Genomic DNA, 18,055 nt, shown 5'->3' on the forward strand with positions numbered 1-18,055 from the left:
GGGCTGTGAAGAGCTGGGTCTGGTTCTTCACATCAGAGACTGCACCGTAACATTAAGCTTTTCCTAGAAAGCAAGTGTTCAGGACTGAACTCTGACCTAAGGGGGTCTGTAAAGCTCCCTTAGGCCTTATCAGAAGCCAGGATTTGCCCAGTGTAGGCTTTTATCTCGTACAGCAACATGAGGTGTGGGAGCTCCCACCCTTTCAGCCTGCCCTTACTCACAAGTTGATGGTGCCTGTGGTGAGAGCGGTGACAACCCAGCGCAGGTCCAGGGTTTTGAATGGGATCAGGATCATGCTCACGTTTTCTGCCAGCTCTTTGTAGCTCTCCGGGTAAACGAAGTGGTGAGTGGTCTTGCTCCCAACATCGGATTCATAGCCAGCAGTGGGAGCACGGTTCATTCTGCAGCCCAAAAGTTAGAAGTGAGAGAGTGAAGAAGCAGGAGAGGAATTAACTAGGTACAAACATGTGTGAATCTTCCCCAAATCATTTGCTTGAGGTGGCAGAAAAATGCTCCCATGGCTAAGGAGAGTGCTGTATGCAGGCTTTTCAGACGACCTTGACAGGTGGTACGGGTCCTCAAGCAGGCTGAAATGACCATCACCCATGTGAATAAATTAGAAGTAAATGAAAGTTCAGCTTTAGTGTGGGAGTCCTTGGACTGAATGGGAGTGTCTACCAAGCAGGTGTATCTCTAAGCACATCCCTGCATTCCCTTTACAGTCAGCAAATAGTCAAAAGAGTGGTGAGACCATGAGGACACATCTCCTCCCTTCAACCTAAAGCTGTAGCCTCCAGTAGGTGAGAAAAACATTGCCCTAAAGTCCATCAGCTTGACTTTTTGCAGTTTCATTCCCCCCCCATTTGTACAGGTGTATTTGGACGTCTAGGGTCAAGGTAACAAACCATGTTATGTGTGATGAGAAGCAGCAAATATTTCTTATGATCCTCCCATGAGAAGGCACCAAACCCACAGTAGACAAATCCAGGACCTGCTGCTGACACATCATTTACTCAAACCTTACTTTGTAGTATATCCTCCAACTTTGATACATCTACTTAGGGTCACTCTCCAGACATGTGGTGTGCTTTAGGTAGGTCTGGGGTCAGTGCATGAAGATCTGCCCAGGGCCCACCAGGGCTCGGTCAAAACCTGTTGGCCAAACAGGGCTACCTTATGTTGGGTGTATCAGGGAATAGAGTGGGCGTTTCTGAACTCAGGACTGCAGAAAGGCCTCTAGACTTGTGTAGACTTCTGAAATCAAATCTGGGGACACATCAGCAATTCTTTCCCTATGCATTAGTTCCCCGCTGGTAGAGATTTGCATGTTTCTGTGGTGCAGCATAATGCAGATTAGAGATCCCCAAAGTGGCTCTGACTGACCTTGCATGAATCCATGGTGCTGTGCAACACCATGAAGAAGCCCCCAAACTGGCTCTGAGGAGAATGGGATTTCTTTGCAGCCCAGTGGAGTCTTCTGCAGAGACATTAGCTCAGCTCCTGGCAGAAATGCGGGGAGGACAAGGAACGATGTAGCTGACGAGGTGATGAGGAGCATTGTACATTGCCAGACAACACGCTGCCCTGGTCACTGATAATGGGGGAGGCAACATCTATTTACCAAGTCTATGCCAGGCTGTGTTATTGCAGTGGTCCCCCAGGTGAATTAGTTAAGTTTATTCTAACTCCCTCGAAGGGAGTTATTAGCGTAGAAAGAATAGCCTGTGAGCCTGTGTTGACTTGTTATTGAGTTAGCCTCTTCCCTGCCAGTGACCCACATCGTACTGTGTAGAAATATTAGTAAAGCATGAGACATGATGTTTTTCTTGAGATTAGTCAGTCTAAGGTATAAAATATGGGGGTTTCTTTCCATCAGGACAAAGCCAAAGGTAGCACCTTAGTTATCTTACTCACAACCTGCCTTCAGGTCCATGTACCTTCCCCACCATCTGTGGTGACATGCAGACGTGCATGTCGTGTGACATGGCACAAGGCAGTGTTCACACCCAGTCTTGGCAGGAAGGACCGAGCAGGAATTTCCTTCTGTCATGAAATTAGATAGTTAAACAAATAAAGGTGGGCTGAAACACGGTGTTTGGATGGCAAGGTCTCCCCTCAGACTCCCTGGCTCTTTCCCGCACTTGGCTGTACTGCCAGAGTACTTCCAAGTAAATATCAGGTCACCAGAGATTTTGGTTTTTGGATTAACACACAGAGGGGTCACCTTCTCTGCACAAATTTCCATGGTGAATCCTAAAACCTTGTGCCATCCCTTCAGATCTGCCTTGAGATAGCTCAAATATAAATCCAAGACTGGAAGGTTCAATTCTAAGTCACAGAGAGTTTCTGCCTTGCCAGGGATGTGTGGTTACGGGAAGGGCAAGGCCTCAGAGCAGAAACACGCATCTCCATGTGTTACTCTTTAGTTACTACTCCAAAAAATAGCTTTTGAATCTAGCAAAACCTTTTCCGTGTGAATCTGGAAACATAGGCCAGGCAAGATAAGAAAGTCCACACAGGAATAGGGCTGTCTCCATAGCAAGGGACACAGAATTAAGCATAAATGCACCTCAGCTGTCTTACATTTGCAACCTGCAGGACTAATGTCAAGGGCTCTTCCCTTCACAGATCTGAAGACCAGGTTGGCTGCCTTTGCCTTTGGGGAGGTACTTTTGGCAGAGGGTAAGGCACACAACTGGAGGAATCAACTCCTGAAATGACTTATCGTGAACATTTAGATGTCATCTGAAGACTCTACAGCATGTCCAAGCCACATTGGAAGCCAAGTGGCCTAAGGTGGCTTAACAGTTCAAATAGTGTTGATCTTCTGGTGATTCACTCTTGACTTCAGTGTACAGCTTCCTCCTAAAGGTTACGTTATTTCTGAGAGTATAATCCCACACGTGGTATTTTCAATAGCAATCTCTCCCTTCCAGGCCCTCTGACCTGCCCTGCGCTGCTCCCCAAATTGCACTGTACTCGCTGCTGAAGTGTGAAAGCTGGACAATGTGTTGGAGGTGAACTTAGTCAGCCCAGGTATCTTGGCTGCCCGCTGGGTGATTAGCTCTGCTTACCTAGTTCCCGCTTACGTTTCAGTGGGGCAAAATAGCCAACCTTCATGGCCTCAAAAGGAAGAGGCAATGCAACTCTTTACAAAGTAGCTGCAGCCAACCAGTCATCTCCTGTCCATTGCAGAGTGACTTTGGCTTTCCCACCCCACCGTTGCTTAAGAATGAACCAGTGCAAGAAAGTCAAATCTGATGCAGTCAATTAAGTGTGTAAAAGATCACTTGTGAGTACTAGCTGCAGAAATACCTTTTACTCAAAACTGCATGTTTTTTCAGCTATATTTTTTAACAGAGGCAATTATGGACAGTGCAGAACAAGCTACAGTATCAACATCTATTCATGGTTTTTTTCCAAGCTAAAACATGAGGTCGTATCTCCAACACACACAATTTACATCCCTGGAACTTAGATTTGACCCAAGTACAGATTTCACTAGATAGCCCCTGAAATCTTCTTTGCTCACTTGTCCCCAAAAATACCAGTGAATCTTAACAGAGACGTGTGAAGCCGAGGTGGTGCCTACTCACCTGAGCACAAAGTCATGGGAGTCAATATCTTGGCCATACTGAGACTGCCGAAGGTTCCCAGAGTTGCCCACGACGGCGCATCGTCTGCATGTGTAGGTGCCTCTCTCCTGCAGCGGATCCCCATCCCCGGGAATGATCCCAAACAATTCCTTGAGAGTAGCATTAATATTCTTTGGAGTTTTCTCTCCTTGCAATTTCTGTTAGGGAGAAAAATCACTCCAGGTTATCAATACTGCTAGCTTCTCTGTGAGCAAGACATAGCTTCAAATGTCTTCTCAAAGACTATTCTTGCACATACCTGCAGACACTATCTCCTGCAGTATGCATTACAAGGCTTAGGGTTGGGAGCAGAAGTGTGAAAAAAACCCTAGAAAACCCCTTCCCATTAACTTTTTAAACTTGGTTCCCCTTTTCCCCTCCTTCTTCTTGGATTCCCACAACTCCTCAGTCTGTATCTAGCCATGGTGGAACAGATCATGCGTTCTCCCCAGGGCTGACCTTAGCAGAATAAATGTTCCAAGCCTAATCCCACCTTGGACCAACTATCTTCTGTTAGGATACGTATAAGATTTTTTTTAAGCCTCCGAGAAAGGACAGAAGAGTCTCAGGGAACCCGATGGAGCACAGAAGTGGCTGACTCCCCTTCCACAAATTTTGGCATATGCCAGAAGTGGGAGCAGGAGATCTTATTGCTGCTGTTCTGGACTGTGGAGGAACCAGTTGCTAGTACAATAGGAAACTACAGTAAAGTAGAGTTCGCCCTGAGAGTTGGGATGTAAAATCATTGAAAAAATTCTCAAGGATGAAGAAAACCACCCGGACCTTGGTCATTGTGTCTGTTGCCATGGAGGGAAACTCTTTTGTAGCAGCTCTGTGGTGCATGGTGGAAACAATGGCTGGATGGGGAAGGTACAGGCAAGGGGCAGGGCAGGTGATGGTCAGACACTCCCTTTCTGGGGCTCTGCTCTCTGAGGGCTACAAAAGAGGTTGGAAGTGCTGGCAGGCTCACAAAAAGCATTGCCCACCCTTGTGGTGCCGCTGGCTTGCAAGCTCCCAAAGGGAGAACGGCTCCTAACACAAAATCTGCCAAAAGGCTCTGCCCTGGCTCTGCCAGCCCAGGGCAAGGAGAGACAGGGAGGGAGAGAGGAGAAACACCTTTCCCCATGACTCCCAGCAATGGCCTGGGGTAATTTGGCTTTAGTTTCCGATGTGTTTCCCTTGACTGCACCAGGAACTGTTAATTTGTCCTGCTTGCTCTCTCTCTCACAGACAGATGTATCACTGTAATTTTTGTTTAAATTTCATGCTGTCTGTTTGCAGAACTAGGTAAGGCAACCTTATTTGCACTGAATTGAACAACATGTCTGTGGAGCTCAGAACTTCAAGACAATATTGAGGCCAAGAACTTGAAACACAGAGGACAAAAAAATGTTGCATACATAGACTTAATCATTCTGCTAATTCTTGCTAGCCTATATACTCATATATGGACTGCACAAAGTGATTAGGATGCAAGGTAATTAGGATGACCAGACAAGCACTGTCATTATTACCATGTATGTCACTATTCAGTGGATGGATCAATTATTTAAGTAAAAAAAGTTATCTTCTAAATTTGTGTGTGATGCTACAAACACATGTTCACATATCTAAACACTTGTGTATTCTTTATGAATACAATCTAACCTGGTTTTACTCTCAATATATGAAAAACGCTTAATGTTAGAAAGCCTGCAGCCTTCAAAATAAATGGAAACTTCATAGATGTCTTAGAGTGTAGTATCAGGTGTATAATGTAGAAAAATCCAACCTTTTTAAAAAAGGAACTTATTTTGATTTTTTGAACACATACGTACATACACCCATGTAGACTGCCTCTGTGTAAAGGTGAGCTGACTTTAACTGCCTTTAAGAAATTAAAGGGAAAACCACCAAACATGCACCAAAACATTTTTAAGAACATAGTTATTCTGGGGGAAAAAAAAAAAAAAACAAACCCACAAAACCTGTTGAACTGATTCAGAAAATTGTAAGTACCTGAGCCCCCTTTTTAAGTTAAATTCCCTTTTCAACCAGAGTGATAGCATCAGGAAAGGACCTGGAGTATGGACTTCTGTTTGATGTATTAAAATGGTAAGAAACATTATCACGGATAGGCACCTCCATTTACACAGAACAGGGATCTGCCTTTTCTTTCTGTTATGCTGCTGTCGGTCTAGAGTAATTCTGTTGCGACCAAGTTAAAAGATGGGCACCAAGGCCAGCCTGAAAGCAGGACACTGTCATCCTACGATCCCTCAGTTGTGCACAACTTCCACAGCAGAGATTTTTACTTATGTTAGAGATTCCTCAATGACCTCAAATAGGATGATGACTTTATCGCACTGTGTGCTGAACTCCATACAATAAGACATCCGTCCTTAACTCATTAAAAGTGCTCTGTTTTAATTTCCTCAGTGATTATCTGATTGGACTACATTTTTCAGGCCTAATCTTCAATCAGCACTGGTTAGTCTTTGACATTTCAGCAAAACAGAGCAGAGCAGGTAATGACGCTGGTTAACTCCAACGCAGATACAGCTTTTAAAAGTTCAGACTTAATGTGCAGCCAGTTCCTTATTGCACAATGTTTACTTGACTTCTTGAGAAAGACCATTTTAATAGCCTTACAATTATAAGCCAATTATAGTTCACTTTCCCACACCGAATTTTTGTCCCTTTTTTTGAGTAATATTGTCCTTTTTTTTTAACAAGCTCCCACCAGTCTAGCCTTTCCCATAAATCAACAAAAGCACTGGGTGAAAGTTTGTCCATGCAGAGCCGTGTCAGTGCCATGTGGCTCTGCTGGGACAGCATCCTCCCTCCAAGTGCCGTAGATGTGTGCCAGGGATACATGTATGGAGATAGCTGCTAGAAGTGGGTTTAAATATACTGAAATACCTGACCCCTGTGTCCTGAGAAAAGTGGCTGCTTTTCTCAGAAGTCTGTGCAATCAATAGCTATGTCTAATGATGCAGCTTAACCTCTTGCCCAAGTCCAAAAAGCATCTTAACCCACCTTGTGTCCACATATAAAATATCAGTAGATCACTTAAAACTCCAGCTCCCCTCCATAAAACATTTGTCTGGCACTTGAGAGTCAACTCTTCCGCTTAGATTGTTAAAAACTGTAATTGGGAGTCCAGATTGAGAAATTCCCTAATCATCTTCACAGGGAAGACAAACTACACCACCCTCCCAGCCTTAGAAACTCCCCACTTCAGATACAGAAGTTTACTAGCTGTTTTTGCTTCTTCTTATTTAAAAAAAAAAAAAAAAGCAAGAAAAAAGAAGCCAAGAAAAAAGAACCCTCAAAGTTTTTGCACTTCCTTTCTTTACCGATGAACGGCTTTCCAAGGAAGAGCCTATTGCTCCTTCTCTCATCACTACATGCACACCACCATCAAGGATGACAAGAGACTTTGCTGCTTTTATAACCTTCTCAGAAGGCTTTCCTGGGCTCTCCAGTACCATCACATTGCCAGCAATTGCCAAGAAGCAATACCCAAAACTCAGCTAAAGGGAGGGTGTGAATTCAGAGCTAATAGCTTGGAGTGGTGAGGACACAGCTACAGCCAGGAATGCCTCAAAGGAAAGCTCTCCCGGTGATGCATCCTGCATCCAAGGGCAAGTTTGGCAGCATATTAAATACACCTTCAAAATCCCAATTTATTAGCAGGTAGGAAATATCCTGCTTAACCTGTAATCATGGCTGTGATGTGGATGCAGATGGACCAAGACACAACCCTCGTGGTGGACAGGCAGCGTTGCTGTGGTTCTGGCAACAGCCAGCACTGCCAGCACACAGCCAGGCTGCCTGGGAAAATTGGTGTAGCGATACTGTGTTTTGTGGCTTTTCTAATTTTTTTTTAACTGTTTTTAAGAGATAAAGAGGGAATAAAGCCCCATGAGAATCTCTTTTGCACAGCTACTAATTGCCTCACTGCAGCAGTTTGGAGGCATTAATACTCACGCAGCACTTCCCAGCTATAAGACATTGTACAAAGATTAATCCTAGCAACAGCCTGGTGGGGCAAATCCAGGTAATCTCCATTTTGCAGATTGAAGGAGAGGTTAAAATGAAACCATCAATTTTAAAAGTGTCTCCTTGGTCTGGAAAATATGGAATTATTATTGTTATACTTAATGTCCTGCAATTACTATGTATCAAAGAGATTAAGGGGAAGAATATAGGGGCTTTCAAGAGTTCAGGCTTTGTTTAATGATTTGTGTCTGTCGAAAAACACGCACTCTCCTCTGTCTGTCGAAAAACACGCACTCTCAAACATGAATGTAATGTGCATATATTATGTAAATAACACACTAATATGCGCATGCCAAATTGTATGACTTCTGACTTCCATGGCTGGTACGGGTCACCTCCACACTACTCTAAGGAGCAAAGACCCTGCCTCTGCCAGCTCTGCGTGCCCTCGTTTCTGGCTGCAGGATGATTGCAGCTCGGCAGAGCTTGTGCTTAGAGGGACCCATGAGCTTGGACCACCTTCAGATCCATCTGTCCTTGCCGGAGGGGACCCTGGAGCTGCAGCCCAGCTGGACGTATGCAGGAACTGCCAGTGGGAAAAACAGGTAGCCCAGGGCCACGTTCTCTTGGTATGTCCAAGGCCGGTCTAAATGTCATGCTTGCACCCAAGGAGTACAAACCCAGGTGGGACTGGGCACTGGGACTAGAGCCTGGGATCTGGGCTGGATTTGGTTCCACTTTCTGCAGCTATCTGGTAGCTACATGCCACCTTCAGTGTGCTGAGCCCTTTGTATTGCTTTCAAAGTATATCACAGACAGCGTCCCAGTTTTAAAGACGACTTTGGGTGATCAAAGTATTTGGGCAAATTTTCTACAAAGAGCATTCAAAATGCATGACTCAGGTGCCAAGTAGCTCTGCTGCTGTCTTAAAAATAAGTGCAGCTTCCACGACTTCCCCTGTACACATGTTGGGGATGCCCTTTTGTTCACCGTCTGGTTAGCAAATCTTTTAATTACTTTTTTCCTACAAACGTAACGACTAAAAGCTAACATTTTCTTTAAGATACACTAATCACATGACCCCAAGAGCTGAGCTTTCTTCCAAAAAAAAAAAAAAAAAAAGAAAGCAAAATCCTCAAATATCATAAGACTCCAGATAAAAATTGTTATAAAGTGGTAGTTTATGAACAAGGTGCTACAGATAAGATGGCCAAGGAACTCTGAGCCTGATTTTATTTATCACAGCTTTAATCCATCAACCTCAACAGGGTTATTTTGAATTTAGAACAGCAGGTTCTGATCTCATATTTTTAATACTTTCTGACCACCAAAACCAATGCCAAAAACCCCTGAGAATAAAACAAGAGAACTATAAATAAATGCTGTGCTGTGTTACAGCATATAATTCTTGCCCTGTTTCCTTATATACAGGTTACTAAATTTAGTGGAAATGTCCACAGCATGTGTGTCATGGAACAACAATGAAAAACTTGTAGGTGAACCAGCTCAGCGAGGCAGGGAAAAAAAATACAAGCAGAAAGAAAAGCATCACCTAACATAAGGTGCTAACTTCCAAAACACTGAGACTCTCACAGTCCCTGAGCGTAAGATGTGGGAAGGCAGACAGGCAGAGACACACACAGGTAGAGGAGAAGAGAAAGGAAGAGAGGAGGAGAGAGAGGAGAAGGAGGAAGGAATGGAGGGACAAGGGAGGGAAGGAAGGAAGGAAGGAAGGAAGGAATTTCTAACCAGCTGGCTACAGTCTGGAGTATTATTAATGCCCAGATCATCTCCAAGAGAGCAGGACACCAATTCAAGCCACAAAAAGCACAGAGCAGCTGCAGGGGTATACCCAGGAGAAGAATTTTGACCATTACTTGTTACCCAACTAAAGTAACCAAGGGAGAGTTTATCAGCTGGGTAGGTTTAAGCAAACAAAAAGCAGGTAACAGCCCTGACAACAGCCCCCTTGTTTCTGTGAACACAGAAAGAGAGACGTACATTTTCAGGTGCCTTCTCTAGAAGCAGCCTTGCCCCGTGCAGCAAGATGAGCTGCTGCAGGGATGGTGGCACTGACCTTCTCTTCCCTGCTCCTTCCCACCAGCACAGGTGGCACCACTAACTCCAGTATGGACAACGCAATTTTATTCACAGCAGCCAGGAATATTTCCTTCCAAAAGGCCACGTCCTAGCAATCTGGAAGAGCTGAAACCATATATTCTCCAAATAAGCCACGAAGCAGCCTGGCAGCCATGTGAAGAGCTGTAGGCAAGTGAAACCACCCCATCCTTTGGCCCCGAAAGTCACTTCTTCTCAAATACTGGTCATTAGGCTCTAAAATCAGTCCTCGCCTTCCTAGAAGTGGAGAGATACTAATGCCACAGGATTATTTGGATGAATAAACCTTATTCACATATACAGCAACAGGGTTAATGGGAAGGGAGGGCAGACTGAGCTTGGTAGACAGACAGCTCTCCAGCAAGGGCTCTGCCTGTGTTTAGTCCAAGCACATCACATGGGTGTCCCTGTGATAGGGAAGTCACAGCCTTATAATAAATAGCTCCAGTGCAGTCACCGTTGTCTCAGTTACAGCATAACAAAACAACCACGCTGTCTCAAGTCAGTTCCTGAGAACGAATGTACAGTCATTTCTCCCCTGAAACAAAGTTTAAGCACTCTCAGGTCTCTTCATGCCTCATCCTTTAACTACAAATATAGTAAAAAGTCACAAATTATTGAGCTGGCAAAGCAAGCAAGAGTAGAACATGGCCATGAGCAATGTTTTCTTTAAGACTGGCTGAACTCTAAGAATCACTTTGAAGACGAGCCTAAAAATGAACAGCAGAAAGGGAGCGCAGTCAGGACGCACCTGGGAATTACTTACTGTAGAAATGACGCTGACTGTCTCGGAAAGGCTTACCCAAAGCAATGTGTATATAGTAAATACATCGCAATGAGGACCTGAGGCCATGTCATGCCTGGGTTTACCCAGAAGCATCTTTCAGAGGAGTCAGGGCACCTTCTCCATCTATCACAGATTAGGGCAAGTATTTTCAGTATGTAGTTGACTTCCAATACACAATGCAGTTTTGGGGGACACCGAAATATTACACACATTCTGGTTGCAGATAACTTCTAGCTGAAAAAAAATATGGTGGAAAAAAAGATAGAAATCTTAGAAGATTTATTTTTACCATCTAAGAAAAAACTGATTTGATTTTGTGTTCTGAAATGGTATATTCCCTTTGAACTTGACCTGAATTCAAAAGATGAATGAAAACACTAAAAATAGGGTTAGACAGCCCTGAAAATTAATGGACAGCTTTTATTTGGGCTGGGGGGTAAGGGGAAGAAAAAGAAGACTTTGGGCTGTCCTGAAAGTCACCAGTTTTTAATTTAGCTGAAAACAAAACAAACCTCCCCCCACAAAAACTGTTTCAGGTTGAGCTGAAGTGAGATATTTGTGGTGTTTTTTTTTTTTTTTTTTTTTCCGGTTTCACTACAAGAAGGAGAATCAGAAATTCAGACCTTTGTACTGAAAGTCCCAAGCTTTTTCTTCCTTTTTAATTTTTTTTTTTAAAGAAATGCATTGAGACATCATGTTTAAATCAGAGTTGTGTCTGAGTGCAGAATGCAGGGTGGCTTTGCTCACAGGGCTCCTCCTCAGCCCGGGTGCCAGGATTTAGGATTGATCATCCCACCCTCCCCTCTGCACCTCCTCAAGGTGCTGAGTGCTCCTGGTTTCTGTATTCAGAAGCAACCAGGAGGCACTTCACAACCAGTCTCAACGTTCACGGTGTCCGTGAACAACCTCATCGTCTCATCTACTGAGCTCAATTTGGGGTATCTTCCCTCTCCGAAAACTGCCAGTTGTTAGATCAGATCAGCTCCCTGGTGAAACCTCACCCCGGGGCAAGGGAAACTAGGACCTGAGCTTGCCATCTTCCCTTCTCATGGCTCAGGCAAAGCCCAGCTAGGAAATGCGGGGATCAGAAGCAAAAATGTCTGGGGGCTGCAAGAAAAAATACAAGGAATGGGAAATCTGAGTCATGGCCAAGGGGCAGGTGAAAGGATACAATGCCTGGAGTATGTAAGACTCTCAGCAAAAAGGAGGGTTTCATGATAAAATGAGGATATTATTTATGCAACAGTTAAAGACGTCGGAGTTCAGTGGCATCTCTTTTTTACCAGTAAATGCCACAGCCAGTGGAGTGAGAAGTGATAAATCAGATACAGCCTCATTCCCACAGCACTTGACACTTCCTCTGAAACTTCAAAAACTGCAAAAAGTGGGTGCCTGCTGCAGGGGTGCCCCCAGGGCACAAGGGAAGGGCAGAAAGCCCCAAATTCAACATCGAGGGTTGTGCTCACCACAGCACACCAAGTTGCAGGCTGTTGTGTGTTCAAAAAAAGGCCCAGGGAGACTGTTTTTTCTCAAGTGGGAAAGTGAGTCATAACGAAACTGTGATCTGACTGGGGTTGCTGCAGCCAGAACCTGCGCTTTAGCAGCTCACCAGTGCAGGCTATGAGCAATTCATTTAATCAATGCCTTGTTTCAAGAGAACATAAAAGGGGCTTTAATTAGGCAAAACATCAGGATACACCTTCTTCCTTTCTGTGTTTTTTGAACAAGGTATCCGCTAGCTTTCATGATGCGTGGATCGGTCTCTTTGGACCACCCTGCTCAGGGGTACGCAGGGGCTGCTCCTTTCCAGTGACCCACAGCCGCCCGTGCGCTTTACAGACCCATTTCACATCATCAGCCACAACGGAGACTGTTCTCATGCACATGGAATTAATAATTTTCTATTTAATCCTGCTAATTATTTACATGTCTTATGGTAGGGAAAGCCCCAGGGAAATTACACACTTCATAACGAGTTTGCTTTGCTGCCTCGATGGATGGCAAAAGCCCTTTTTACCCTCTGAAGTGAAACAAGCCAGCTGATGAAGTCTAGTCTTTCAAAGAGAAGGGAGAAAAAGGCAATATTGACATTTGCAAATTCTAGCTTCGCCACCTAACACTGCCAGGGACTTTTCCAGCTTGGGGCAAGTGAAGGTGCACTCCGAGTGCCTGCAAGCTAAATAGCAGCACAAACACCCATTTTCTTCCACCTCTGCCTGCCTCGTCAGCTAAGACGGCAAATGCTTTTGGCAGGAACCATCTCTCGCTATCTGCTCGGCATCACTCGAAGCCTAACACAACCGTTGCACGAACTCTGGGCCATATCCACGCCTTCCACTTACCAGCCACCACCTGTAGCTGTCTTCTGGGATCAAGGCATTTTGTGAGGTCAGGAAAGGTTGCATAGTTGAATTAAACCTCTGGTCGAACCAGAGGGAATGTCCTAGCTCAGAAATGCATGTGCGACAGCTGCACGGTCTCCTGGGGTGCTTGAAGAGTTTTTGGACTTGCTCTGAAAACTGCATGATGAGATGTCTCAGATCCCATGTAGTCATGGTCACCTGGTGCGTGTAGTTCAGCAGAAATGACGTTACTGTGATGAGCAAAAAGGCGAAGGTAAACACTTTCACGTTCCTCCTCCTTACGACGACCATCTTTCCCGCTCGGGTTCTGCCGTCGCTGCTGACCAAGTACGATGTAGAGTCCAACGTAAGGCAAAAAGGAAAGGGTGCTGCAGCCACTGGCCAGTTACCACCTCGGGCTTAGGCTGAACATACTAACTCCACTACCTCCATGCATAAAGGAAGAAGCTTCATTTCCTCCAAACGGGCTTAAAAAAGGCAAAGCTGGGTATTTCCTTTCACCTTCTCACAGTGCTTACCAGTCTCTTCCACCTCTCCCTGACCTCCTGCTAACCTCTCCCGATGAGGGTTCAGCAAAGATGGACCCTTGCCCTTCTACGTACCAGAAGATTTAGAGGGGAGCAATCCCAGCATTAAAATTTAGGTTTTCTGTATGGGAGCAAGCCATAAATTAAAGCAAGCAAACTGTAGAAAGAAGAGGGTGGTTATTTTTTTTCTTGGAAGTTAGCTCCTGAAGGATCAGATCATCTGGGGATGTACATTCCAGCAGAGAGATATCCTTTGATGTCCATTTAAGCCATGGAGAACAGTTTGCAGCCTGGACACACACACACAAAAAGAAAGAAGAATTATTGTCAGAAAGTTTTTTGCATTCCTCCCAGACCTTATTTCTCTGCCTTTCTCTGCCCATCCCAAAACTTCTGATCAGCTCAGAGCCCTTGACACAGTAGCACTGGCTGCAATTTCTATTGTGGTATTTGCATTCTGAGAAGTTTCAGGGTAAAATTTCCAAAAGGGCAGAGCATCGACCTGTAGACATTGAGTCCTTTTGTATCGAATCGGCCCCTGTGTTCTGGCCTTATTTGAATTACAGTTTGTATCCTTTTGCATGGCAGTGACTCACCTCCTTCCCTTAGGCTGACCTTGATAGCCACAAGATACACAGCGAAGTATTCATAACCCAAAGCAGCTGAACAAAAAGCACTCGGCAAAAGATGGAGGAGCAGGACACGGAGGAAGAGGAATCGGTTCCTTTCTCTTCCTCCCCTCAACCGGCTTAATTTCTTAAGGATCGGGGCTGGACTCGTGATTCAGAGAGAGCCAAGCAAGAACAACTCATACGTTCTGGGACAGACAGGGGAAATCAAAGTATAAGTGGCCTTTGTTTCATGTGGATTATTGCTATTTTTCCTGCCAAGAAAGGGTAGGTGAGGGCAGCCAGTGATCTCAGAGAGTTCCCGTGAGACCCTGAGCCAGGCAGAGAGGCAGGAAGATTCTTTGCCTCAGCGAGCCCGGGGATACAGAGGGACCCGGAGCTGCTCTCCGTTCCCCTCCTGGTGTCCCCTGCCTGGCAGCAGTGTTTTAAACAACTTTTAAAAAGTCAAGAAATGGATCCCTTCTTCCCACAATGCCATTGTTCTGTGGGAAGAAAAACATGTGGGTTTTAAAACTTCAGATGTTTGCAAAAAGCCCCCAAAGTGTCATTGCTTAAATAACACTCTTTTGAGTTAAACAAAAAAAAAAAAGAAAGAAAAAACAAAGAAATCAGAGAAGCAACTGTGTCAGAATATATGCAATTTATGAACAAGCAAGAGCCTAGCAAGAAAAGTCTCATTTGCTGCCTAGCTGCAGGCTTCAGGCCAGCACACGAAAAGAAAAACTGAAACCGTTACCGTTCAACTCCAGCATTTTAAGCCTTCCTGTGCACTACGTAGATGCAAGATCCCCTCATTTCATCACTCAAACCCCATGCGTACCCAGACGTTGGGGAAGTCCATCTGGTGGCCAGGTCTAGGCTGGGTGCAGCGTCCCCAGCTTTGCTGCTGGCTTTTCTCCTGGGGATCCGCGAGGAGCTGCCCAAGGCCAAACCGCTTTTCCGAGGGGTTTGACATGGTGTCTTGGAGACAGCACAGGCCTGGTTTTTAAAGGCGGCGTGTAAATATTTGCCGAGTCCTGTAAATCCGACTCCGAAGGCAGGAGCCTCAGACCGGGGTCTTAAGCCTTTGCTCTGCTTCAGGCTTCACATCTGCAGCCCATGGTGTGCCGTTCAATTAGCTGCTGTTTGCCAAATGCCTTGAGATTTATTTTAAGTCTGGCCCCTACAAATGCATTTACAGGAGCTCAAGGGCTGACAAGTGGGTCAGGCTGGATAACAAAAGGCTTTATTAACCCCAGCTGCTCGCCCGCATCAGTAAATTAAACTGCACCAGGGAACAATCCTGCACTCGCTTTAACTTTTTAGAGGGAAGTTTGGGGACTAACCAGAAATCTTCCAAGCTGTTCCCGGGTAAAATTCAGGAATCACAACCTAAAAAAGGTGGTGGGGATGCTACTACTGTGCCTTGGAGAGTTAGACAGGGAGCTGAAGAGCACGGCCCCTGTGCACAGCCCCGTCCATGCCAGCTGGCCCAAAACACATTTGCTTTACTAGCCTGGATGTAGTTGTTACTCTAAACAAAAACACAGCCTCTAACCCCCCCAAAAATGTGGCAAATCCCATAAGTTTTGTGGAGTGGATAATTCAAGAGCTGTGATGCTGGTGGGTGGAACCCCTACTGCTCTTATGGCTGGGCCAATTCGGTATTTGTAAACACAGCTCCTGCTTTTCTATTATTTTTTTAAGTGGAGGAAGGAGGGGGATTTTCCAGGCTTTCTTGGGAAAGCCTATAAAATGGAGTATTGTTCATAAAAGAAACAGTTCTGGCCTCCAAAATAAACATCCATTTCACCAGATTTTGGGTTTGGTTGGGGGGGGGCGGTTTGCAACTGAGCAAAGGTTAAACTTATACTTAGAATTTGAAAAAAAAACCAAAAACAACCCCAAACCAGTGTTTATGCAGTGGAATGCAGTGTCTCCAAACTCCTAATCATCCCGCCTTTTATAGCACGTGATGAGAAGGTGAGAAACCAGAAGAACTCTCAAGGCTCTTTTCCAGTGTGGAAATAAACACCAGATACTCTATTTTAATTCTCCCTACTTACAGTTTCCTATGAATGCTCATGTTTCCTATGGATACTCATGATAGAAAAAAAAATTACATATAACCTGACAGAAAGGCTCTTAACCTGACAGAAAGGCTCTGGGGACTGTAAATGTGATTTAGGGCCTGAGGAAAAGGAAGGCTGAAATAAATGGAAAATGCTTTCATCGAGTTCACTGTGACCTGGACTGGGACCGTTTTTTTCCTTTCTTAAAACACACATCAGATTCAACCCAGACATTGGTACTTTCACTCCTCCCAACATCTTGCACCTCATCTCAGACCGTCCCTGTGTCATAAATCTTTGTAAAAGGGTTTCCATAGGATTCGCCAAGGTGCGGGGAAGCGGGAAGGACAGGGACCATGCCAAAGCAGCAGCTGGTATGAAAACCATGCAGGCCTGCCAACCCCAGCTGTTGGGAATGTTTTACCTCCCGATACTATTTGTGATAGTTAATTTAAGCTATTACAAGTAAGCGTGATACTAGCCACGCTCCTTATCAACGTACCTCGGTGTGACCTTGGCGTTAGTACATCTGTGAACAGGCGATTTTGGCCTCAACCCAGAAACAACTTCTGGGGACTTCAGGTATGGAGATTTAAATTACGTGCCCAGCCCTCCTCCCAGCTATGGTCCCCTGAGAGTTAAACAGAGTTTAAGTACAGTATGCCTGGGGCTAAGCCTTGGGCAGCTATCCCGGCTCAGCTCATACAAGCAGCAGGTTAAGCTACCTTAAGAGATTGGGTGCTTAAGGTCTTATTTATGGTCTGGATTTCTCCTGCTACCTTCCCACCTCCTCCCCCTTCCTACATAATATACCCTTGTGTCCGTGTAAGACACTCCTGTATACCCCAGGATAACTTATTTTATGTGCAATGCAGGGAAAATGTGAACTGAGGTGTCCCAGGCAAGAGCAGAGGGGGGCAGCTTCAGAAGAAGGGGTAGGTTCCTCCAAGCTCTGTCCTGAGTGTAAGAGTGGGTCCAGTGTGATTAAATGGCCATAAAGGAGAGCAGAGCTTAATCTTTTGTCTACATTTTATATTATAAAATATACTGGGTTCAATCTATTGCAATTGTTTGTCTTCGTTGTCTTCTCACATTTTAGAAAGAAGGAACAGAAAGAGCACCTTTTTTTTTCTTTTTTTTTTTTTCTTTTCCCTTTTTTTCCCCTGGGTAGATCTTTTTTGTATTGTAAACTCACAATCTGAAGAATGTTCCTGGTCCCTTGCCAATCTGGCAATTAACAGACAAGGACTAGTATAAAGCAATTCTTGACACCTTCAGAAAATATTTTTTTGACAAACCCCACCTACAAATGCAATGTATTCTCACTGCACTTGTTAGGTTATGTGATAAAAGCTCATCTCCACACCCACAAAGGAGAACAGAGAGATAAGGGCAGGAGGGGACCCCAAATAATACCCTGCCCCAGCTGCTCCCAGGCCCATCCCAGGAGCCATCAGCCCATCAAAGGCCCGTCTGCACCAGCCCAGAGGAGCACAGGGGCACAAAGGCAGGTAGGAACCTGAAATAAGGACTCAGAACAAGGGACACCCTGTCTGGGTCCCTCCCAGGACTGGCCCAGGACAGCTTCAGCCCAAGGCATGAAACTCCCCCAGATGAGTCAACATCAGAGCACCTTGGGGAGTGAGATGGGTTGCTGCTTGGGGACATGGCACATGTTATGGGGTGCGGTGAAAGGACATTTGGGGATTGCACAAGATCTGTACGGTCGGTCACACAATATTAGCAGAATACTTCGTTTCTTTTTTTTTTTTTTTTTTTTTTTTTAAGATGGGTCTTAAACAAAAAGCATGTAGAAAATAATAGTGAAAAAACATTGAGAAAAAAATCACTGCACTTCTCATCCCCCCCCAACTTGTAAATGCCCCACTACACTAAGGTAGAGTTTGACCCCTTTTTGATGCCTACTTTGCTAGCAAAGAAGTACTTAGTACCAGCACCAC

The 18,055-nt window shown here is 44.9% G+C and overlaps 1 protein-coding gene across 7 annotated transcripts in view; it reads right to left on the bottom strand.

The window, feature by feature from the left end:
* The window catches only part of ST3GAL1 (ST3 beta-galactoside alpha-2,3-sialyltransferase 1), a 79,253-nt gene that overhangs the window by 11,810 nt on the left and 49,388 nt on the right, over window positions 1-18,055 (bottom strand). For 5 of the 7 annotated variants that reach the window (XR_007508711.1, XM_049821935.1, XM_049821894.1 and 2 more), the window contains 3 exons: window positions 12,867-13,704; window positions 3,597-3,793; window positions 222-401 (listed from right to left, as the gene is read on the bottom strand). Coding sequence is in view for 6 of the 7 variants with exons in the window: in XM_049821935.1 (XP_049677892.1) it covers window positions 222-401; window positions 3,597-3,793; window positions 12,867-13,178 (689 nt within the window). In the remaining variant the exon portion in view is untranslated. Of the gene's footprint in view, window positions 1-221; window positions 402-3,596; window positions 3,794-12,866; window positions 13,705-14,010; window positions 14,232-18,055 lie in introns of all 7 variants that reach the window. The other 2 variants (XM_049821904.1, XM_049821916.1) reach the window with 1 other exon arrangement.

Source organism: Accipiter gentilis, chromosome 2 (assembly GCF_929443795.1).
Source record: "Accipiter gentilis chromosome 2, bAccGen1.1, whole genome shotgun sequence".
Taxonomy (NCBI): Eukaryota; Metazoa; Chordata; class Aves; order Accipitriformes; family Accipitridae; genus Astur; species Astur gentilis.